Here is a 24762-nt window from a genome sequence, read left to right on the forward strand (position 1 = left end):
TGGCGCGCCCTAAACTCTTGTTGAGGACTTTTGTCAGGTATTGCAACAGTGGCTTAGCTGGTTTGCACTATTTCTGCAATTTTCTTCAATTTTTTTGTAAATGGCAGCAATAAATATAACGCCCGAGTAAATGACTGTGGGTACAAAATAGAATAAGGGAAGAGTTCATCAAGTGTCTTAAAATTTACATTAATAAATATTTGAAGAGAAATAAGCAAGAGCAAAATTAAACAAAATACCAGAAAAAAATAAACAAAAGAATACTACTTAATACTGTAAATATATCTGTATTTACTATAAACAAAGTTTTTACAAAATCAAGGAATTACATGATGCTTAATTACTATATTTACTGAATCCTTAAAAACAAAAATTATATATTGCAAAAATTACAAAAAAAAACCTTAACATAAAGAAGTTTATTCAAAGAATTATTACACAAAAACAAACCCTGCGTCATATCAAACAAACGCCCAAATGACGCAGCAGACAGAGGCATACTTTTACACAATAGTTTGTTCAATAAAACTCAATATGTCATTCAAAGTGCCAAAGCATACCCCCCAAAACAGTCTAACCTCACTCTTTGACACCAGCAAGCCCCAAAAACTGACTTAAAAATATTGACAAACTTTAACTATAAGTGCACTGCCATATAATAAAATAATATATGGTAAGAGCAATTGATCATACCTATGCAAATCCATATTTCCGGACAACAAATATCTTCCTGCACTCTTCAGCATATTAACATATATACTTTACATAGTCCGGCAAGTATTGTATGTAATTCACCACAAATCAATATTCAGAGCACCATTGTATTAAAACCAAATTTAATTAAGGCTGTTCTATAAAATCAAGAGGGATGCCATTAAGTGATTAAAGTATTTAAAAAGATAGCATACCACACCTATACCACACAATTTTTATACTCATACTTTTACTTTTAAAATGGTCATAAAAATATGAATCACATGACCCAGTCCAATCATTGAAAAATCCCCTTTGAAGACAATGAGAAGTTACTTTTCAAAAACTGTGCATTTTAGACCAACAATGTCTCACTTGACATTCAAATATTGTAAGCGAAAACAAAGAGTAACAAAGTTATTGCAAAATGGTAGATATATATGAACAGACTTTTACATTTTGCCTAAGACCTTAACCTTATTTTCACAAAAAAAGTTGAAAGTCTAAGAAAAAATCATTTTTTGAGTATAATAAAGCAAGTCTGATAAAACTTATAGGTAGATGCATTCGTTAAAAATTACATTGTTATTAAGAGCACTTACTGTGTTTGGACTCAAAAAAAACCAGAAAACTCAAACTAGTTGTAAACAGCAAAAAAGTGATTAAAAACTCTTATTTTATCATACTTGCCATCTAAAAAATTACTTAAAACAGGAGAAACCTTTATTCCCTTTTTATAGCTTGTGGCGCTTCGGCTAGTCCTTTCACTTTAAGTCTATCTGCTGTCTTAAGGAAAGCCGGCAATTGCTCCTGACTTACATTCACTTCTCCTGCGTACATAAACTCCAAAATCGCTTGTAAGTGACTGTATGCTACATCTTTGAGGATTATGATGGGATGCTTTGATGGATTTTCCTATAAGAGACAAATAGTCATTAATAAGTAAATACTGTGCAAATTATCTACCTCTAATAAGCTTTTAAAATACGGACTACACGCCGACAAGACCATTTTGTGGGCTTTGCAGGTCTGTCCTTCGCAGGCTAAAGTCACATCTGTGAAACTTTTTTCATCTCTTAAATGCCTAAAGGACGACACCATATTACTCTGGAAATCGTTCCACTTAAGGAAAAACTGCTGCTGATCCGCCATGGCAAATTCTGCGATAAAAGAGAATTAGCAAATTGAGCCAGAATTTTCTTTTTGTTGACACGAAGCTGTTGTCTATAACCGATGATACAATTGTTTGTTGTATCATGTCTATAACCTATATATTTGAACTAGGCTTTGCTCGTACCTGTTAAAAATATTTAATCAAATGAGACAACTTAGAGTAGTGTATTATTAGTCCTCGCAATCTTCCCCAAGTTCCAAATTAAAATTTAAATTACTAAAATATTATTACAAAATGAAAGCCAAACAAATTCATATGTTGACACCACAAAATATTTCCCTTTTCTTTTGTTCTTTCATGCGTCGTCTGTCAGAAACGCAAACTAGCAAGACTAGATACCAACATTAATTACATTAAGACAAAATTTCCCTTTTTTTTAAGTCCAAAACTAATATAAATAGAAATTCAGCAAGCCCTAACACATCGTAATAAAATCGAAAATAGTATATTATGCAACAAGTGCGGTAAACGGCATTTGACTCTCGAGTTTATTTGACACGAGCGGGACGAAGCTGGGCGAGTATTTAATAAACGAGTGACTTAAAATGTATCCGAACGTGTTGCATGCTATAGTTTTTCTACGACCGTTAGTTTTTGGGTACATTTTCGCAAAAACAACACGAATTATTTATAGATTTATACATTTTATTATACTAGTTTATTAAACACTCGCTCCGCTCGTGTCAAAACTCGTGAGTGAAATGCCGTTTACCGCACTTGTAGCATAATATAATATTTTTAATTATTAATTATGACAGACCAATAATTCAAAATATTTAAGTGATCTTATTATCTTATTATCTATCATCTATAGTTTACAGATGAATATAACTACTAGATAATATAGTGACTACACTAAAAATTGATGCGCCTCAGGTGGCTATATTTTCGTAGGAAAGGATGTGCCTCTATATTTCACCCACCAACTTACACTTGGCACCATTTTCTTTTCTGGGCATATTTTAAGAAAATAATGTTGCAAAAATGTCAGCGGCCATGTTGGTACTTGAATGTCGCAAAGTCATTGGCTTAAAACGAGATTTTTAATGTGACGTATGCGCATGTTGAATGGACCGTTTCATTTTTTTTTTCATAGTTGCTTCATAAGTTCCTCTATTATAAGACATCTATATGTCTAGTCCTTTAATTTGTATTGCAACAGATCAAATTAATACTATTATTTTTTTTCTTAATGCAATCAATTTTGCTAAAAATATACATTTTCCCCTTTAAAGGAAAAATGTGAAACTCTTGATGTAAAAAAATTGATACATAAAATTAGCAGCTATTTATAAAGCGAATTATAAGCTTATGGTTTTAACCTTTATCTGCTAAAAATACATATATAAATTGCATGGTAAATTCCGTGATTTAGATTAATTTTGATATTTGGGTGTAAACCAGTAATCCTGACAGTTTTGCCTAACATCATATCAAACAAAAGAAGAAGTAGAACTTGTGGAATTGCATTCTCGGAGCAAGTAGGGTGCATTACATATAATTGAATGCAGTTTTTTTGTATTTTTCGATTATTTTGGCTTCAAATAAAAAATGTAGAGTACTGGGCCATTAAAAATGATCGTTAATGGAAAACGATTAAAATTTGTTCTTTGTTTGGGGCTAGTCGGCGAAAACGTATTAGATAATGTTTACCAAAAGGAACTTGGTTGATGTGAAGAAGTCAACATCGAAACTTCAAGACCCTAAAAAAGATGTAGCTACGAGGATCAAACATCTAAAACTAATTTTAGGTACTACTTTTTTTTCGAGACCTGGGTTGCAATATATTCATGTGTTATGTATTGCAGAAAATGTGGATACAGCAGAAGCCAAGGGCTTATTTGAAGCCAACTTTAGTCATATTTATATAATTCTTTATGAGAGTTTCCTGCAAACGGAATCCAATCTGAAACAACGAGGTAACTGATTCCTTCTCATATTCACACCTTGCTTTGTAATTTGCAATGATCTTTGGGTGTTTGGTTTATTGTTTATTATTTCAAATATTGCTGATATCTCATCTTTGTACTGTTCCAAGTTGTACTTTGAATTAAAAAACAGATAAAAAAACATGTCAAAACCATACTAAAACAACCTACTAACTAAAAGATTTATACAATAACAAGGATAAATTATGCTTAAAGAAAAGGAGGAATAAAGACATTTTTTTTTGTTTATTCCACATTAACACTGTCCACTAACTACTGCTTATTCTTTTCTACATTGGGCTGCTCAGAACTGTCTTTCCATTTAGGTAAGTTTATATATGATATCACCTCCACCAATGGCTCTCACTATCTGAATTTGTAGTGCCCAAAGCTCATAAAGAAGAGCTGGAGTGTAGCCTCTGGATCTTGGAACAGGTCATTAGCCTTTTGCCGGAGCTGATTCACCAAAGATGGCAGCTTCATTCATTGGGCAGGATTATGGCCCAATTGTTGCACCCTGGCAATTCCTTAAGACTACGAAAACAGGGCATCAAATACTTTCTCATGTGGTACAGCATTATTTTTTTCTGATTTATTACTGGGATTTAATGCTATGCTCAATTTTTTTCATTTTCGTTTTGAAAAGAAGAACGCTTTGAACAAAACTTGTTTTTTGAATCACTTAACAAAACAATAGTTTTTCTATACTTCCATAATAAAATGATCTAATAAAAGATCTGAATGGCTTAGAGACGCAAAAATTTGACTTTATCAATAATATAGAATGGATAAGACTTTTGGAATTAAGCTAATATGCCTTTACTTAATCTAGGAATAACAGTCTGATAAAAAAAATAAGGATATGAATATGAACTTCAACAATCCGACAAGAGAATAATGACAAATTTTAAAAAACTATATGTGTTTACATACAGGATGTCTTAAACAACATGCGACAATGCTCGATTACAAAAAAGTTCATTTATAAGAAAATTCCGAAGATAATTTCATGAAACATCTATTAAAATAGTTGTAAAATGGATGTAATTATTATATGTATATTATCCCCTACTCAAAAAACAAAAGTTATGGAACTCATTTGAAGAACTGTTCATCGATACTACTGCTCATCAGGACTTAATGTTCAAAAGCACTTTTTATGGTATTTGTGACTAATTTTACTTCTTTTTTCTTTTTTTTTTTTATTTTTCTTCTAGGGCGTCCCGAAGGTATAGGTAAATATCTTAATCACCTGTTTCTACGCCTTAGAATAAAAATAAAAGTTCTTAAAAACTAGGGTAATTTGGTACTTTTCACATATGAAGGCCCAGAAAATACATACCTCAATTTTTTACTTATCGATTTTTGATAATTTTATCGTTGAAATCATAAAATTATTTGTAATAATCTTTTGGAAGATTACCTTCTTTGTGTAAGAAACATCAGATTTCTAAATTTTGTGACTAAAAGGCAACCACCAAAAACTGTACCCACATATACAGATGAACCAATATTGGCATAAAAATTTAAAATAAAATTAAAATTAATTGAATGGAAATTAAAATTTTCATCTTTTATTCTGTGATACCCTGCATTTTGTATCAATTCTTTTATACTCCTCTAGGTAAAAATAGCAAGTTTACCTAGGATGCCACAAATATTTAAATCACACAAACATGCTTTACGAGAAGTGTATATGTGATCAACATTAGAAATTTTTGTAGAAACCGAGTTTTATAATTAAAGATAACAATTCCGCCCCCTGGCTCAGGTCGATTTATTTAATATATTTTGTTTTAATTTTTAAAACCATGGTTTTCCTAATTCCCTACCTGGTTGCCCTTACTGAGACACCCGGTATACTGTTGACCTCAAAGATAGCCGTTATTATTTTCGATCTTTGACTTGGGCAACTTTACATACTGAGTAAGCGCCAACATCTGTAGATGGCTGCAAATTGTCTGAATTAATTAACAAAAACAAAGGCGACGACGAGTTCTTGTAGCTTTGTTGCTGCAGGTATCAAGCGTTAAATGAAAACACCACCGAATCCGTGGATTGCATGTTTGCATCACTAGTACCCGGATTTGGCAAACATTCCGCTCACACATTTCCTGCCAGCGAGAGCGTGTTTCATGATGACCATTACCCTGTTACGGTGTCAGAGTTAGTGCCAATTTTCCCCCCTTCTAGCGGCGAAAAAACACCAGAACACCCTGGCAGGTAAAGATAGCGTTTATGACACCAACATATGCACGTTGCTCAAATTTTAGATTTTATTTAGAGGTGCTGCTGGATTACATGGTTCAAACTGTGGTCAAACTTGAATGGCAGGACAAATTGTCCCATCACCATAGATGTTTCGGATTTTTGATGGAAAAGTTTAGGCATTATTATTTACCGGTGATATGCCCGAACTTTGCAAAAGAAACTTCTTTGTATCGCCCAAATTTGGGTACGTAACTATGTCACTTTTGTTGTAGTTGTCGTTAACAGTTGAACATTTCAGATTTGCCAGTATGGAGAAAATTTGAGCAAGAAACAGAGTATGTGTTGTGCCGGGTGTCTCTAATAATCTGGGTTACGAACTATTTGAGCCCACTCAGAAAGGGTAACGAGACTGCGCATAATATTCCGCAACTCTCCGCATCACAAAGTAACAAGGAAGACGACGAGGATTCTCATGATTCTCCCCATCCCAGTTTGGATTCGAGTAAGTGCAACTTTGTTATTTTTCCTTTATAATTTTGTGGCTGTTTGTAGATATATCCGTGCAAAGCAACAAAACAAAGTCAGAGGAAAAACTTGCCTCTCAAATTGTCAGAGACGTCCTGTACTGTAACCAAGACAATGTCAATTTTGTGCATGAACTATACAGGCAGGCGTTTCTTTTGAATTTTAGTCACGTGATCGCCATCAGAAAAATCATAGCAATCTACAAAGATTTGATTCAGGGTAACGTTGCTGAATTACCGGTTTATGCATTGGAACCACCTGACGAATTGACCGCAAATCAACAGGATGTTGGATCGATTGCTAACAGAGGAGGCAGGTTGAGAAATGATTCCTATTTGGGCGCCATACATAAGGAAAATTTGTTGGTTAGGGCCGGCGTGCAGGTAAGGGCTGTTAAGCTAGTTAATTAAAATTAATTAAATTAAATAAAGATTGTTAATTCAATTGATTATTATGCAGGGTCATTCATGCTATACAGAACGGAATATTGTGGCCAAATACAAGGTTTTCAAAAATTTGTACTTTTGGGATATGTGAGATGCTATTATTAACATTTTAAATTACTTTCATACTATACAGGTTCTTTCAACAGTGCTAAAAGTATCACAGCATTTTTTAAATGCCAATTAAAATGTTGAATATCAACATGAACGAAAATCACTCAGGGAACAGTTGCTCTTGGTGTATATTATTAGCATTTTGCAATTCCAAAATAAGTGTATGTTTCAATAACATTTGTGATCCCTAATGCTTTTTTTAAATTTGAATTTGAACTTTGTCAAAATTTAACCTAACCTGACAGGGAGTCTACTTTTTAATTTCGTATTGAATAGTTTAAGGCATAGCTAACTCTTTGTGTTTTCGCAGAATACGCAAAATTGTGGTGTGTTTTAAATAAATGTTGGTCAAAATGTAGACAACTTGGTTGTCTTTATCACTACTTGATATTGCTGGAAATTCTATTATTAAGAGTAAGAGAAGAGTTACAACTTGCGGCATTTTTAAAAACCAAGGGGTGCAATAACTAGCTAGGCACTACTAACAATAACGTGGATACTAATAATTATAATGTATAATATTATACATTATTATAATATAGATGTATTAAAATCAATTATAATTTATTTTCCAGGTTAATGCAATAATTAACTGATGAAAACTAACTGAAGTTAAAATAAACATTAAAACTAATTGATGTTAAAATAAACATAATGAAAAACATGCTTCCATTGTCAGATACTTACATATTTGATTGATATTTTCTAGTGTGGTTGGAAGCAATACCCATAGTAAAATGAGATAGTTTTAATAAATTATCTGACATTTCCAAATTTCGTAAGCAATAAGATACAATAAAACTTTAGTTAGCTATAGCACACCATTCGTTGGGTAATTGAAAAGTGCATTCCCATTTAAATTAAAAAATATGATGTTCCATTTAAATGAATCAAGTTTTAGCCACTTAAAATTTTTATAAGATTAGGATAAATATTTGGGCACCTTGCACACTCAACTGTAAATATCGCGAATATATTTTAAATACTTCTTAGATACATTACATTAGGACAAACCTTAAATTATTTTAAAGTTCTTATGATTCTGATATCACAAACCTTATTGGAACATGTACTTATTTGATTTTAATAAATATCTCTTTGATACTTTTAACACTATTGGGACAACCTGTCTATAAGAAAGTAATTTTATAAAGTAACAATAATAGGACTTAACTTCTCCCAAAAGAAGACGTGTTTAATATTTATAGCACTGTTTTCAAATCAGTGATTGAATAAATAAATGATGATGAAAGAATTCTTGTTTGGTAAAAAATTTTAAGTTTAAACTTTATTCTTATAGTTTTCAATTTAGTAATACTGATAATTTATACTATATATTTTTAGAATGTTTATCAGCTTTTTGTGACACACGCCGCCAATGTTTTTTTGCTTGAAGTGGACCCCAAAATTCCTCGGATATTGGAAGAGCAAACCGATGCTTGCAAAAGGGTACTAAACATATACAGATACATGGTGATGAATAGCCGAATGGACAGTAACACTTGGTAAGTTTGATGTTTTACAACTGCTAAGACGGAGTTTTTCAAGTTAATTTTAAAAATCAGTGTTAACTAGTAAGTTACATTTTAAAGCCAAATTTAAACAATAAGGCTTTTTTGATGTATGTAGTTTTGATGAAGCATTTGATGTACTATTCCTGCACTTACCACATTGGAATTGCTATGTAATTAAATTAATTAGACTCGTGAGTATATTTAAGTTTTGTTTTAAACAAAATGTTGGATATCAACATAAACGAAAATCACTCAGGGAACAGTTGCTCTTGGTGTTGCTCCAAATCACGTTGTTGGTACTGGGCGATGGACCGCCGAAGAGAAAGCTGCATTCATTAGGCGGGAAGTTGGCTCCTGCCATTTTCCAAACATTGATAGTCACGTGGATCAAGGCCAACTTGAATGTGGCAGTATCTAGAGAACTCTGGGATCGATTCTTGGACATTCTGACATCTCTAACCAATTGGGAGGAGTTAATCAAAGAATGGGCGGTGAGTAAATAGCTCATGTTAGGGCTGATGCAAAAATTACCTCGAATTGAATGAGGCACAGCACCTGTAAAAAAACAAAACATGAGAACAACCAAAACAAAATCATTTGCTATATGTATGTGTCTTATATATTTCCTTAAAATTTTATTCTGATTTTTTTCTCATTAATTGATAAAGTTTTTATAGTATAATAATAAAAATTTTCATTTAGGTTTTTTTACATGACAATTAGGACACTAATTTCACCGTATTATTAGATAAATTGAATCATTTTGTCTGTCAAGTTATGGTTGAACCATAATGAACATCTGAAAGAATGTTGTTTTTATAAAAAAAAAAGGGGGCAATAAAAAATTAACATTTAACATTGAAGGTTTTGGTAATAGTGCACTTCTCTTTTTAAGACAATAATTGCTAAGTTCGAGTATTATGATATGCTTTGTTTGTTTGCCTGAGTTAAAACAAGTATCTCACTATGAGAAAAATGATTAAGTCGCAGTTAATTCGTTTGCGCAAATAGTAAGTAAACCGGTTTGGTTTTTAATTGCTCCATGTACATTTTCATCTTTTAAGTGTTTATTTAAAAAATCGGAGAAAATATCTTGAACTTTTTAAATGCACATAAGTCAAAAACTGACAGAGTTAGACCACCTAGGCAGGGGTACCTTTCCTATGAAAAATTCAACATTGTGTGAGATTTTTACCTTGTTTCAATCATAACTCGACAGCTCAAAAAATATGATTCAATTTATCTAACTAATAAGGTGAAATCAACGCCCCCAGAAGTAACGTCCAAATAAGTTTCAAATGCATAATTATCATGTAAAAAAAACATTGCAGTTTCTTTTCGCAATTAATGAGAAAATTCAGAATAAAATTTAAACCTCTCCAGTTCAGAAATTTTCAATTGTTTATATTTATTTATATTCGTTAATGAGAATAAATATATTTGGGTTAGATAACAGTGTAGTTATTTTAGAAAACGATGGAAACGTTAACGAGAGTGTTGGCGAGGCACGTATACAACTTGGACTTAACTGACTTGCCCCTCGATCGACTGAACGACCAGAAATCGAAAAAAACGAAACGGTTTGCTGTGCGTCAGGAAAATTATAATTCAAACGTAAACAGTGCCGAAACATCGAGGCAGGATCCTTCATTGCCAGACGGAAACCTTTTTTCTTCCAAACGGATAAAGCCTGGTCTTTCCAGAAGCTACAGTGATGTTAATTTGAACGCACGAACCAAGGGAAGCCACAGAGGTAATCAAGTAAGTCGGGAGTGACAAAATTGCATTTTTCGATTCTATACAAGCAGATATTTCAGAAGAAAAATCGTAGATCAAAGTCGTTAGAAATTATTCCACCTCACGATGTCGACTTGACCGATAGATCGAGATCGCCTTCGCCAGCACCAAGCAGTGGACTGGAGTGCAGCTCTGTAAAGGATTCTCCGATTCAGCTTGATATGGATTCTTCTGAGAAACACACCCTAGAACCTTCGGAAGAGCACAGGTATGGAGAGATTATAAAAGAAATTGTATAATCATGATCTTTATTAAGTATCTTTTTCAAAAACTTAATTGTAGCAAGTTAAAATTTCCAGAGTAGTATAAAAAGACACAAGGCTGGAAATGTGAATGCTTTGAAATATAAAACAAACATTGATTAAACAACAAAAATTTCGAAAATACAAACAATTAAATTGCAAAACAAAACAAATCTAGCGTTTGAAAAAAAAATGTCTTCTAACAATATTGCTATGCAACCACTAAAGACAGGGCAATACCATAATGCGTAATCTTACAAACCCGCGGTCCTCAAACTTTCCCACTGTAGGGCCATACTATTTATTCCATTAACTTTGAAGTTCCAAAGTCATGTTAATCTTTTTGTCAATATGTATCTAAACTACTTGTCGAGTACGCTCTCTAACAATCTATACTAAATGCCAAATTGTTATTCTGTGTGTGTTTTGATTAGACCGTGACACTTGACAACATCTAGTGTTCAAAGTGGAGCCGATTGATGATGGGCCGGATTTGACGCGCAAGCCATAGTTTGGAAATCTCGATTGCTTATTGCAATTTAAATAATACACATACAATAAGACGAAGAATTACCCCAAAGTACTTCTCCACAACTTAAATGAGAATGCAATAAAGCATGAAGCAACCATCCATCAACCTTCTTACTCGCCTCAGTACTCCGAATCAGGCTTTTTATAGTTGATATTTCTCCTCAGAGATATACATATATATTCTTAATTCCAAGCCTTGTCCGTGGCTGTATATTCTCTTCAGAAGCTTCAAAAATTGAGAAAAAAAAGTGTAATTAGTGCACTTGCAAAACTGATTTTATTTTTAACCACTTTAAAGTTTTATTCCATTACCTCATTGAAAACAAAAGTGTTTTTCAAGAAATATATATCCCAACAAGAACATACAGTTCTTTTAAAACAATTTTTGATTCTTTGCTATGTTTATGTTTGTGTTGACTCTTTGAGACACCCTGTACATAACTAAATTATTCACGAACCAGATTGTAATAAATGATAAGTTATGTGACAAAAATTAGTTAGTTGCTCAAACAAAACAAAACCTAAACCTATGTAAATGATGTGGTACAATATTGATAACCATTTAACTTTTTCTTTAGTCTGAAGATCTGTTAGTACATTTTGTTAATTTATTTCCTACGGTGATATTTAACATATTTGAGTAAGTGATGAAATTAAAAACACTTTTTGAAAACAACTTTTCAATTGCTCCACAAGTATAAGGTTTTCAAAAAGTTTTTCTTTTGGGACATGTGCGGGTCATATTATTGTGAATATCCCAAGAGTCCTAAGGGTATTAAGAGATATTTATTATAGCAAGACCATATCCACAAAAAATTGATAGCCTTAATAAGTTATTTGACATTTCTAAGTACCATAGGCAACTAAATGGAATAAAACTTTCATTTAGAATATACCCAATGACACACACTGTATTTGAGTTTTTCTTTTGTTACTTTCATATTATGTAGGTTGTCCAAAAAGTCCCAAACCGATCAAGAGATATTTATTGTTGCAAACGCAAACCAAATTCACAGTCTAAATAAATTATTTGACATTACTTAAATACCGTAGGTAAGAAGATGGAATAAAACTTTCATTTACACTCACACCGAATGGCGCCAAAAACCATAATTTAATGTATTCTACTAAAACTGGAAGAGTTAGTTCTAAGACATATGTGTAACTGAAATGTACATCCGCTGGGAAGTTAAAAAATAGATGTTTTTTTTTTAATAATTATTCGAAGTAATTTTATATAATAGCCATAATAGAAAACTACTTATACCAAAAGTAAAACTTTTTCAAAACCTTGTATTTCAGCGACAATATTCGTGGCATATAGCGTCACTTGCTTTTGACAGCAGTTATCGAACTATGCTGCTGATGGCAATCAAACACAAGTCGGTAGTTTTAAAAATATAAATATTAAATATTATGTTATGTCTATTTAGATATAATAAAATAAAATAAATAAAATACTTAATTATACACCGATCTAGAGTGCGGAAAGTGTTATTTTACGTCAGTTTCATTTCCCACGGATCCGAGCCACTTCCAACATTTCGCACGCATTTGCGAACATTCAGAGGTTTTTGGAGATATTACCGCACGGCTTAAATTTTGACGTTTGTCACTTCTGACGGTCATGTCAGTATTAGCATTGTTTTACAAAAATGTACTCAAAAACGAACGACCATAGAAAAAGTATAGTGTGCAACACGTTTGATAAACTTTATAAGTCGCTCGTTTAAATAAACTCGTGACTCAAAAGCCGTTTACCACACTTGTTGCATACTATTTCAACTTCCTTTAGGAAATTAAATCTTCAAGTAGGCAGTCTATGCAACTTCATTACTACTTATTTTTTGTATATTTTACCTAAATCATATTTTACAAATAACTCTATGGAGGGAGGCACAGCTAATAATTATATTGGTTTCACCTTCTTCAGCTTATTATTTAGTTTATCCAAAGTAGAAACAATCTGGTTGTGATAAAGGTAATATGTTTTCCTTGAAAATCACATTTTTTTTCTTTCATTCAATAATTTAATGTTAACCATATCTTTTATCATCAAGGATATTGGCGTTTTCCTAAGTTGACAGGTTCATAACTAATTATCTTCATTTCTTACCATTCTTTTTGCATCAATAACAAGTGATTCTGATGCAACATAAAAGAAAAAATGCTCTTTGAAAAATGCCGAACCGTCACGAGAATTTGCCATAGATTCAATATGGAAAATTGTTCTGAATATCAAAGCATTAAACAAGTATTATAATAAGCTCAACCAAAAATATGTGACCAAATAAGAGGTTTCTTTTATTTCGAAAAAATCTACTCAATCTGTCATATTTATCTCTACTGATTTCCGAACACAAGTACCAAGCATCCAAAAAAAATTGTATACCAACGAAAACAATTATTTTTCATGGTAGGGGCATAATATGTGGTGGTTCGGTGCGTGGCTGGCTCCCCGACGTTGCTGTCATCCTGTGGAAACGGATGCTGGGTGCGTTGGGCGATGTCAATCAAATCTGCGATCCGAAGCACCACCATCAGGTGTTTGAGTACCTAAATAAACTCACCAACACTCTGATCAAAATCAAACTGAACCAGGGCGTGTCGGGAGAGAACACGAACTTGGGACCCGGGTCGCCCGAATTGATACCACCCGTCGTACTGATACTGCCTTGGTGTTTTGGCGCGCTGTCTTTGCCTGACGATTACGAAGCCGGCAAACAGATCGCCCTGAAAATTTTAATTACTGTGATGTTGAATTGTGATGAAAAGCATAGGACCTATCTACCCCAGTTTTATAGTTTTATACATACGGGTATGCGAAATCATATCCTAAAAGAAAAGTGGTGACTAACGCTTATTTCTAGCTCTAACGGGTGCTTCAAAATTATTGAAGTTTACATCAATTAAGTACCTAGGCCCGAGGTTCATCTCATTTCATCTGCCGGGTTCGTCTTTGCTGCTTTTGGACCTGGTCGTTGCGTGCAATGACGTCATAAACGCGTCGGAAATAGCGGAAGCGGCACCCAGATGCGAGGCCATTTCCATACTGACGAACTTGTTGAGTTTACCCGAAGATCCCAGCTCCATATCGGTGCTGCAACCGGAAACGGAATTAACTGTAATCGAGAATTGCCCCGACATTAAGGTATGTGCAGTGTTGGAATTTCTTGAATCTAAACAATCAAGAAAGATAGTGTTGTTTCCATTTTAAAGCTACACTACACACTACGACAATAATATTTTTACGTATTGAAAAGCTTGGGTAAATTTATGGAAATTTCGCTCAATACACGTTAACAAAATCTAATAACCTTGTAACGAATAAATGCTTACGTCAATGTAGGGGAATTTTCAACCTCGATTTCACGCACGTCTTGCACTTTTATGACAAAAGCGACTTTGTAAAAATGCCACAATACCGGAAAGTTTGCAAAGAACTTGCCAGTTTAAATTCCGAAGTGTCATTTCATGTTGAAGTGTCAGACATGTTTCATAGGCAGGTGTTCTTATTTTTGTGATTCGTGGATTTGTGCTTAATATCTAGTTTTCCAAAGAACTCTCAAAGGCATCGGTTTGCATTATCTCTAAAAGTGTGCCAAGTTTGTTTCATTTAACTATTTTTAATATAATTATGAAAATTTTAATATTGTTACATTATAATCTCATACAGCAATGATTCATTGCTCCTGCCTGGAATAATTTTCTCCCATCCTATGTGGTTACCACAGCCATTACCATATTTAGGCAACACTTCTCACCCCACTCATGCTTTGCCTAAATGTCTGTTTCATCACAACGACAGCAATTTTTTGGTTTTAGGTCTGTCTCACATATGTCGCCAATGTTATCTTTTCTTACATGTTCTTTCAGTACCCCGATAGTAATGGGGCGGCGCTTTACTTTGAAAATGCGACAGTAATAATTGTGCAGTACAGTTTATCCTATTTCTGGAAGTTTTACGGCGTACCTCCCTTATTAATAAAGCTAATGTGTTGCCAATTTTGTAACTAAATGAATAAAAATCACATGTAGCACAAGATGCATGTGAAATCGAAACTCCTCTACATTAGCATAAGTGTTTATTCATTGGAACGTTCTCACATTTAAAAAAAGGCATTTCTTACAAACAATATCGTTATTATTAAACAAAGAAGTATTTGTTATTTTATGAATAATGTTTAACAAAATATTAACGGAACATAGTGTTAAGAAATATTGAGTTAAATCTCTTATGTTCCTATACTTTTGAATACGTAAAAGTATTATTATCGGTACAGTATAATAAAATAGAAACAACTTTGATTATGTATCTATGGAAAATACAGATTTGTTTTTACATAACTTATTACAAAAAGTTAGTCAACTATCAAAATAAACTTGTGTGTGATGATATTACCGTGTTACATCCAATTTCCCATAATTGTCATATTTTGGGTTAACATGAGCATTAGCAAATTGCAAAATAATAAATACTCGGACAACTAAAGCATATTAGGAAGCGGACAATTTTTTCTCCATATCCTACTCATAAAAAAATTTTTTTTGAATATTCAACCAGCCTAATAAAATTGTTGAAATATATACAGGGCGTTCCATTAAAAAAACACAAGTTTTAAAATAAAACTGACTACGTCACAGGATTCTACGTAGATACGTTTACCCTTTTGTGGTAACGCTGTCTGATTTTTGTTTTAGGATCATGTGGTTAGCATTCTTTTAAGGGCAGGGAAACGCGAACCAACCAGCCGAGCTCGATGTTTGGCGCTGTCTGGCCTGGGAATATTCGTCTATAAAGAGCTCGCCAATCAAACGTTCCATTCCAAGGTTACGGAAGCAATAAGTGTGCTACTTCAAGCACTGAAGGTAATTCGATGTCACTCCCTAATAAGTTTAATTTTTTTCTGGTTTAGTTGTCAAAATTTTGCGGTATATTAAAGTGAGGAAAACTCCTACATTAAACTCGTGAAAATAATGAAATTGATCCAAACATGTCTTAGTAAAATGTCACTCATTAGTGAGATACATAGTGTTAAAGTTTAGTTCTCAAAATTATTATTTCTGTATAGCTGAAGCTGTTTTTGAAATATCGATTTGGATTCTGTGCTTTTTGGAGATGGGAATTACGATTATATTATATTTTTTGCCATAATATGTCTTATACCCTATAATCTCGTTATTCCATGCCATGACTTTGTTATTAGTACCATTCTTTTTTTTAAGATTATGATGTGATGATTTCTTCTTCTACTCTTCACGGTTTAGACTTATAGTCTGTTCCGGCTTCATACATCCCTCCAGCGTCGGCGGGGTCGACCTAGACTTCTTCTGCCTGTTGGCTGGTAGTTTGTTATTATTTTCGGGATTCTGTCATCAGGCATTCTATCTACATGTTGTTTCCAGTTGCGTCTATATTCTTTCATTTTATCTGTCATTGCAAATATTTGTAATTCGTTTCTGATATCTTCATTTCTAAATCTATCTAGTCGTGTGCAACCTTTCACCCCTCTTAAAAATTTCATTTCGGCCGCTTGTATTCTGCTATATTCTGCTTTTGTTGGTACCCAGCTTTCGCAACCGTATAGGAGTACTGGAGTTGCCATAGTTTTGTAGAATTTTATTCTGGTGTCTTTCCTTGTTTTATTCTTTAATGTTCTTTGGATTGTTCCACATATATATTCAAATTTACGTAGTTTTTGAGAGATATCATTATCTCTGTCATATCCTACTTCGCAACCAAGGTACTGGAACTGAGACACCTGTTCCAATGGTTGATTGTCTAGAACAATCTTTGTTCTTACAGAGTCCATACCTTCAAAGGCCATAACTTTCGTCTTTTCCTTCGAAATTGTCTCATATTGTATTCCTTACACAGTAGATTCAGTTTATGTATAGAGCTTTGGAGATCATTTTCATTGTTTTGTATCAGTATGAGGTCGTCTGCGAATAGAAGGGAATTCATATAGTCGTTCTGGTCGATCTTAATTCCCTTCTTTGTTTGTCTTTTACATTCTCTCAAGATATGGTCAATGTAGATATTAAAAAGAGAAGGTGACAGACTGCATCCTTGTTTTAAGCCTTGGTTTGTCTTTATGGGTTTGGATTCGCCACTGTTTAATTTTAGAGTTATTTGGGTGTTTTCGTACAAGGTTTTTATTGTTCGCACCAGATGTATGGGGTATCCTCGGAGGCGCATAATTTTCCACAAAAGATTCCTGTCCACCCTGTCAAATGCCTTTTCAAAATCTATGAAGGCGATGTGTGTTTGAATATTGTATTCGCGGTGTTTTTCTATGATTTGTCTCACAGTAAAGACATTGTCAGTGCAAGATCTTCCTTTCCTAAACCCATTTTGATCTTCTAATAGAATGGCGTCTGAGATTGCTTTTATTCTGTTGTTGATAATTTTAGAGTATATTTTATATATAGAGTTCATGAGACTTATACCTCGGTAGTTGTTGCAATCGTTTCTCTTCCCTTTTTTGAATATTGATATGACTTGGGTGTCTTGCCATTCTTTAGGTATTTGGCACTCTCGCCAGCATTCATTAAACAGGTGCAATAATCTTAGATTTAATATCGGTCCTCCATATTTCAAGAGTTCCATGTTGATGTTGTCTGGACCCGCCGCCTTTCTATTTTTCATCTTTTTCATTACCTCATGAAGTTCTTCGATATCTATTCTATCGCCCACATAAATATCGTCGTTTTCTGTTTCTTCTGATGTTACTGCATCTGGGTTATACCATAGAGATTCGTAATGTTTAGTCCATTCTTGTTCGTCAATTATATTTAAGCTTGCCTGATCTTTTGTAGTTTTATTGAGTTGTCTAATTACCTTATAAGCAAATGCTTGTTGTCCATGCATATCGTTTTCCACGTTGCTGATGAATTTATCCCAAGACTGTTGTTGTATTTGTTTCCTTAATCTGTTGACAGTGTTACGAGCTAGGTTATATTGCCCTTTACTCTCATCTGTTTTTGTTTGTAGATATTTCAAATATGAAACTTTCTTTTTCTTAATGGCTTCTTCGATTTCTTTGTTCCATATTCTTAGCCCATGTTTATTTCTGAACTTCTTCTTCTTTCCTAGACTTTCAAAAGCTGCTCTTTCTATGCATCTCTTTATGTTTTCCCATTCTTTGTCGGAGTTATCGCTTTTAAGTGTTTGTGATAAATATTGGTTCAGGCGTCTTATATAAAGGTCTCTAACACTGTTCTCGTTCAACAGATATACTTTGAATACCAGTTCGTTTGTGGGTTTCTTACTTGTGTTTTTCCATTTTGCAGGCATATTAATTGTGGATATTAGCAAGTAGTGGTCTGAATGGACATCGCTGCCTCGGTATACCCTAACATCTTCTATCAGTGAGGTAATTTTATCATTTACAATGATATAGTCGATTATCGATTTTTGGCCTCTAGCACTCCAGGTGTATTTATGGATTTCCTTATGTCTGAAAAATGAGTTTGTAATACGTAACTGATTGTAAGAAGCAAACTGTATCAGTTCTTGTCCATTTGTATTTAGACATGGCTCTCCGAAGGGACCCAAAATTCCTGTGATAGGTATATTGCCTACCCTTGCATTTAGGTCTCCTGCTATAATGATAGCGTCGTTCTTATTACATCTGTTCACTAGACTTTGCAAAGTTTCGTAAAAGTATTCAGTATCTTCTTTTTTCCCTTCTTCTGGAGCATAAACACCAATAATAGTCAGATGACCTCTTTCGTATTTTAGTCTCACTGATACGATTCTTTCATTTATAAAAGTATAGCTAGTGATTTTTGTTTTCCATTTATGGTCGATTAATATATCGACTCCACAGCAGGCTCGTTTATTTTGTTCCACTCCACTGTAAATCATTGTGTAATCGTCTAATTCTTTAGTTCCTTTTAATTTTTTTTTTGTTTCAGTTATGACTATTATGTTTGCTTTGCGTTCTTTAAGTACTCTGTTTAGTTCTTGTTCTTTATTTCCTAAGCCTCTCATATTCCAAGTTCCTAATATTAGCTTATCAATTATACCTACTCGTTTACCTTTAACTTGCCGGGGTCGTTCAGCAGATAATCCAGTCCTATCCTCCGAGGCATTTGTATGAAGCTTGTGAGTTATTAGTAGATTCCTCAATACAGGTAACCGATCTGTAGTTGAGTAAGACGAGTGGTGGGGCTGCCACCTTGGGGCTTCTCGACCTGCCCGTTTTTCTGTCGGAGTTGTCTTCTCTTAGCCAATCAGTCCCAGTTAGTTACAGGCGCCAGGAACTCGCCTGATGATTTCTAAATGAAAAATAATACAATTTTTTTCTATAAAACACAGTTAGCCAATACGCATTAGTATAATGCTGCTCATTAATGAGATACAGAGTGTAAAAGTCCTCCAAAATATTTCATCATTGTCGTTATTTAGCGCTACAACCCTGGGTGGGTTAGTTTTGGCTAGTGGCTTACTGTACAACTTTTTTCTTCGTCGTTGTCTACTGTAATTGTGGTACCAGGGTATTTGAAGCGCTCTACCTTTTCGTCCCGTTCTATTCGTGCACATTTATGCTTGTTATTTTCTTGACCTTGTTGAAAATGTCTTTTACTGTTTTGACGGAATCTCCGATGAGGTCGATATCATCCGCGCATACTAACAGTAATTGGGTTGGTGGTTGTTCATAATTCAGCTTCTATTTCGGCTGCTCTGAGGGCTTTCTCTAGGACATTAGTGATAAGCACGCGTCGCCATGTTTTAGTTTAAATATAGACACTGGCACGTAACAAAAGGCCAGAGAAACATGCTGAAGAAGTTTATATAGTAAATTTGAAATAATGTGTTTTTGTGTCCCAGGGTTTTTATTTGTCAGTCAATCAGCTTGTCACTGAAATTACATGTTCCCATAAAACAGCCAACTATTCTAAGAACAGCCTAAAGAAAAGCATATTGTATCTTTCTGAAAAGAGGTAAATTAATTTATTAAAATTTACGAGCAAGGCTCGGTTAGAAAAAAAAAGATAGAATTGCGGAACATTCTTGTTTTGCATACTATTATGTTCAATATCTCCTATAAGTTTTTTAGAAACTGATCATATCCTCGCCCTTAAAAAAAATAAAAAATTATAATCAAATATTCACCACGTCTGTATGAATTTATAGACCATTTTTACCTATTGTACATATTTGTACTATATTTTAAACATTAAAATGATATAAAGCAATTAAAACGCCCGGCTTAGTACAGCGCCTTTCGATTTTTCAAACAAAAATGTGCATGTTGGGTGTATACAGGTGTCTGTTTATGTGGGACTGTAAATAAATTAATGTTTCCGCAGTTCAACAACAGAGCTATAGCCCAAATAGCCAGCGATCACCTTTTTCTACTCTGCAACCACGCGTCTCTCCTTCACAAGCGCTACCCGATTTACGTGCAGGCAATAATCGCAGAACTGTGTGGCGCTTTATCGGTCCACGCCCCTTCGGGTACGATGGCAGTGGAAAGTGACAGAGTGTTGGTGGCCGCCCTGCTGCTGTGCCTCGGCGAGTGGTGCATGCGGCTCGGACCTCGGCGATTGTTGGAAGAACCTAACAGCAAGGGATCATGTTTGTTATTGCAAGTATTCACGGTAAGGTTAATTGTTAAAATAATTAAGGAAAGAACCACAAAAAAAAAACGATAAATTTAAAGTTTTAAAGGGTTTCAAGAATTTTATCAATTTTTTGCCGCTGTAGGCTGATATTTAACCAGTACATGGACACTTTACAATAGTCGTCGGTGATCGAACCAGTGAACTAAAGTGTTTATTTATTTACATTTCATTTCAAATTATAAGTACAATATCTTTATTCCAAGGACTAAATTCACAATTGGTATAGGCGACCCTTTGCAAAACAAAAATTAAGCTTCAAATTAACATCACTTCCACTAGGTTTTGTGGGTGGACTTAAGTTCACCTGAGATTTATAACCTAGTTGTTCATAACATTTGCGATAATTTTTTACAGGGTGGGCCAAATTTGAAATTTTTAAAGGAAAACTCCTCTTTAGACATAGGTGTGTGGAGCTCGATTTTCATAATATATGTAATTGTGAAAACGGCACATGGCTAGCTGTTTCCATTTCAGAGTATACTCTTTCCTTCCTTGTTTTATGACATAATCTACATGAGCTTTTAAAAAAATAATCTGAAAGCATTGTTGAGCAGTGACTGTGCAGATGTAGCTAAATGCAAATCCTCAGGTAGAGACACCGTTGTTAATACTTGTCAAGTAATTTACGAATAACGCAGGTCAAGTGAGGTATAATACTGAATTGTGTAAATGCTCTAAATAAAGCTTTCCACTTCATTGTCCACTATCAGTTCTCTTGACAACACATGAAAATTCTACATTTTTCTAAACATCACCTATTTATTTTACTATAATCCAACATGCACTACACATTTGGCCCATTCATTTCCATATTTCAGGTACTCCACAGATTGATTTCGAGTCCCGCCCCGTCTGAAACTAGGAGCGGATCGAGTCACGGCAGTGGCGATTTCGACCCCAACATATTCTCTGAGTATTTCAAAAAATCCGGCAATCCGATGGTGAAAGAATCGACCCCTGACAACACGAAATGCCACAGGGATATTGCTTTATGCGCGGAAACGGTATTAGCTCACATCGTGGGCCATCTCGGACATTTTCCTATGGCCGTCGGAGCCGCTAGGCTAAGTTCGCTCGTGTCCGAATACGACGATGTGCCCAACTACGCCCCCTCGGATAATCTGACATTCAACATATTCCTGGCGCCTAACGTCCAGGTATGTGAGCGAAGCCACGCCCCTACAATAATAATTTAATAATTTATAGAGATGAGCAGGTAATTGAGATATCAATTATTCTAAGTTCAAATAAATAAAAACTTATATAGAAGTTAAGCTTAATATGAAAATAGATAAATTGAAATAAATATTTAAAAACAAAACTATTTATAATATTATTAAATTAGAACAAAAGTGTTCAGAGTTTAACTGTTATTTAATGATTCATGATAGCTGGTTCAGCAACACCCTGCCTATATCAAATACAAATCATGACAATATTGGGGCACCTATAAATATGTAGTAATAGATTTTTAATTATCGGTCTAGGGCTATAAATTTAAATTTAATAAGGGAGATGCATTTAAATTTAATTGTCATTAAGTATTAGATTGGAATATCTCATTTTGTTAATGTCCATAGCTTCCAAGATATTAGTTTTTTGCTTTTTGATTCATCATGTAAAACATCAAAATTGTCGTCAAACTTGTGCATTTCTGAATTTAAATGACCTAGTTAGAATCCGAACTTTTATTTTTATGCGCCCTTTTATGTTTATTAATGCGTTTCTTAAATGTGCTACCTGTTTGTCCGATATACATTTTGGGACATAATCCACATTTCAACTTGCAAATTCCGGATTCTTGAGTTTTTGTAATTTAGTTTTATTGTTTTTTAAAAAGTGTATTAGGGTGTTTTCAGTTTTAAAAGCAATAGTAAGGCCAAATTTAGGTAGATGTTTCGAAATCTTCTTGCTATGTTTTCCTATGTATTTTATTGTTTTTTAAATTTTGGGTTCGGTGTTTAATATGGGATAGGTAGAGTTCAGAGTTATTTGAAACTGGTTTTGGTTTTTAGTTATAATCTTATTTATCAAAGAGGGGTCATAACTATTGTTAAAAGCTATTTGTTTCACAATATTTAATTCTTTTTCACAATTGTCTGTGGAAAGTGATGTATTGAGTAGTCTTAAAGAGTTATCCAGAGGTTTTGTAAATGGTAAATTTTATATGGTTATATATGTATGTATGTATGTGTGTATGTACAAGTTGAATTGTTCCAAAATTTATATCTGACAAACAGGTAGAACAGTTAAGAAACGCATTAACAAACATAAAAGAGGTTATGAAAATACAAGTTCAAATTCTAACTAAGCCATTCATTTAAATTCAGAAATGGCCAAGTTTGACGATAATTTTGATATTTTACATAATCAATTAAAAAGCAAAAAAGTAAATTTGTTGGAAGCTATAAAGACTAACAAAATGAGATATTCCAGTCTATTACATAATGACCAAGTAGATTTAAATGCGTCTTCGTTCAGAGTTCAGAGAAACGATAAAGGGTCTTACAGTCTTTTCTGGCATGATATCAGGTTCCCGAAATTCTTTCTTCTATTTCAATCACATGTCCCATTTACTCCATTTTTTCCAAGAGAGTTTCAACTTCGCTTATTTTTTGAACCCTTACCAATTCTATAGGGTTTAATTCACAGTGGTAGAACGCGAAGTACCGTTTTATTTGATTTTGAAGCGATTTGGTTCTTATTTAAAGTAAGCCAAAGAATGATATAATTTTTTTTAAGAATACGTGGGTATTGTTTCAAATTGTCTCGAATGGTAGCTTTAACCATAAATATTAACACTTTCAATTTTTATCCTGCTGTGTTTTACCAGACAAACAAAACAAAATAATGCTTTATAACCCTCTCACCTTAAAACCGAACATGAGACGTGGTACAACTCCCATGATACACCCAGTTGTACCTACTCCGATAGTAGTGTGATCAAGCGGAAGTCGAAAATGTATAACCGCTGAGGGCTCATTATTAATTTAGAATATAGTAGCGGCAGCGAAATTGAATTAGATAATATCTAACAATAATCGAAATGTACTTTGATGTACTAATATTCGTGTATTATTTAGTAAATTTTATATTAAAATTTTAAAACCAAGGACAATACTTTTTTTTTTTTCAAAGAAAGTTCCACAGGCTACTGTAATACTATTTACAAAACTTCTGGATTCCTCCTATGTCGGTTGTTGTTGAGGCGAACTTGTTAACGTCGCAGGAAGAATGCAGAGGTTTTGTAAATAATACTAGTCAGGTATCTTAATAGTGTGACCTTGCAGAATGCCCTTCACATAGGTAGTCATAAATTTACGACTTTTGGGTCTAATCAACATTTATACGGGCTTAGGTAGTCAAGTTCCTTTCTTGGGTCATGAAAAAAGTACTATGCTGACCTTATTTTCTGTTGTAGCTTTTGATATTGTCAAAAAATATCATAGCAAGCCTCATCGAACTACCGACATTGGATTTGCCGGGGGGCGGTGTCACCGCCGGTCTCGTTACTGCTGACAGACAGGTCAGGATTCTGTTTAGGGATCTGTTGGGAAAGTCGAGCTGGGATGCGTCGATACTGTACAAAGTACCTGACGAGGTAGACTCGGTAAGTCCTAACTAACATTTTTTTGTTTTATATGGGTAATGGTTACATTTCGATAAATTATTTTATAAAACTTGAGAACCTGTCAATTGTTCGCAAAATGTTTTCATTACTCTTATAAAACCGCCATATGGAGGATCTTTAAAGGTAACGGTGACCAGATTTTTGTCCTCATTTGTTTGTAACTAACTAAAAATAAGTTTTATAATTAGCACTATATATATATATATATATATATATATATATATATATATATATATATATATATATATATATATATATATATATATATATATATATATATATATATATATATATATATATATATATATATATATATATATATATAT

General features: G+C 33.7%; 2 protein-coding genes across 5 annotated transcripts in view; one reads left to right on the forward strand and one right to left on the reverse strand.

Moving 5' to 3' along the window:
• Positions 1–272: 272 nt before the first annotated feature.
• On the reverse strand, positions 273–2182 carry LOC132700729 (longitudinals lacking protein-like). Its single transcript, XM_060668238.1, has 3 exons — positions 1991–2182; positions 1660–1853; positions 273–1608 (listed from the first exon to the last, which is right to left on the reverse strand). The coding sequence occupies exons 2-3, from the start codon at positions 1843–1845 to the stop codon at positions 1417–1419; spliced, it is 378 nt and encodes a 125-aa protein (XP_060524221.1). The 5' UTR covers positions 1846–1853; positions 1991–2182; the 3' UTR covers positions 273–1416.
• A 1121-nt stretch (positions 2183–3303) lies between these two features.
• LOC132696807 (probable Rho GTPase-activating protein CG5521) overlaps positions 3304–24762 on the forward strand; it is a 38889-nt gene continuing 17430 nt past the window's right edge. The window contains exons 1-18 of one of the 4 annotated variants that reach the window (XM_060661850.1): positions 3304–3618; positions 3676–3786; positions 4104–4121; positions 4178–4364; positions 5815–6018; positions 6069–6250; positions 6305–6508; positions 6559–6914; positions 8433–8593; positions 8859–9093; positions 10073–10363; positions 10411–10607; positions 13593–13990; positions 14043–14323; positions 15874–16041; positions 20491–20781; positions 21624–21962; positions 24227–24415. In XM_060661850.1, the coding sequence (XP_060517833.1) occupies positions 3513–3618; positions 3676–3786; positions 4104–4121; positions 4178–4364; positions 5815–6018; positions 6069–6250; positions 6305–6508; positions 6559–6914; positions 8433–8593; positions 8859–9093; positions 10073–10363; positions 10411–10607; positions 13593–13990; positions 14043–14323; positions 15874–16041; positions 20491–20781; positions 21624–21962; positions 24227–24415 (3918 nt within the window). In that variant the 5' untranslated portion in view covers positions 3304–3512. Of the gene's footprint in view, positions 3619–3675; positions 3787–4103; positions 4122–4177; positions 4365–5814; positions 6019–6068; positions 6251–6304; positions 6509–6558; positions 6915–8432; positions 8594–8858; positions 9094–10072; positions 10364–10410; positions 10608–13592; positions 13991–14042; positions 14324–15873; positions 16042–20490; positions 20782–21623; positions 21963–24226; positions 24416–24762 lie in introns of those variants that run through there. The other 3 variants (XM_060661859.1, XM_060661867.1, XM_060661875.1) reach the window with 3 other exon arrangements.

The sequence above is a fragment of the Cylas formicarius genome, unplaced genomic scaffold (assembly GCF_029955315.1).
Source record: "Cylas formicarius isolate icCylForm1 unplaced genomic scaffold, icCylForm1.1 PGA_scaffold_10__41_contigs__length_53128322, whole genome shotgun sequence".
Lineage (NCBI taxonomy): Eukaryota > Metazoa > Arthropoda > Insecta > Coleoptera > Brentidae > Cylas > Cylas formicarius.

Coding starts and splice junctions, on each gene's coding strand:
- LOC132700729 (XM_060668238.1), bottom strand. CDS start 1,845: ATGGCGGATCAGCAGCAGTTTTTCCTTAAGTGGAACGATTTCCAGAGT. Junction 1,609..1,659: donor ATTTTAAAAGCTTATTAGAG/GTAGATAATTTG, acceptor TGTCTCTTATAG/GAAAATCCATCAAAGCATCC.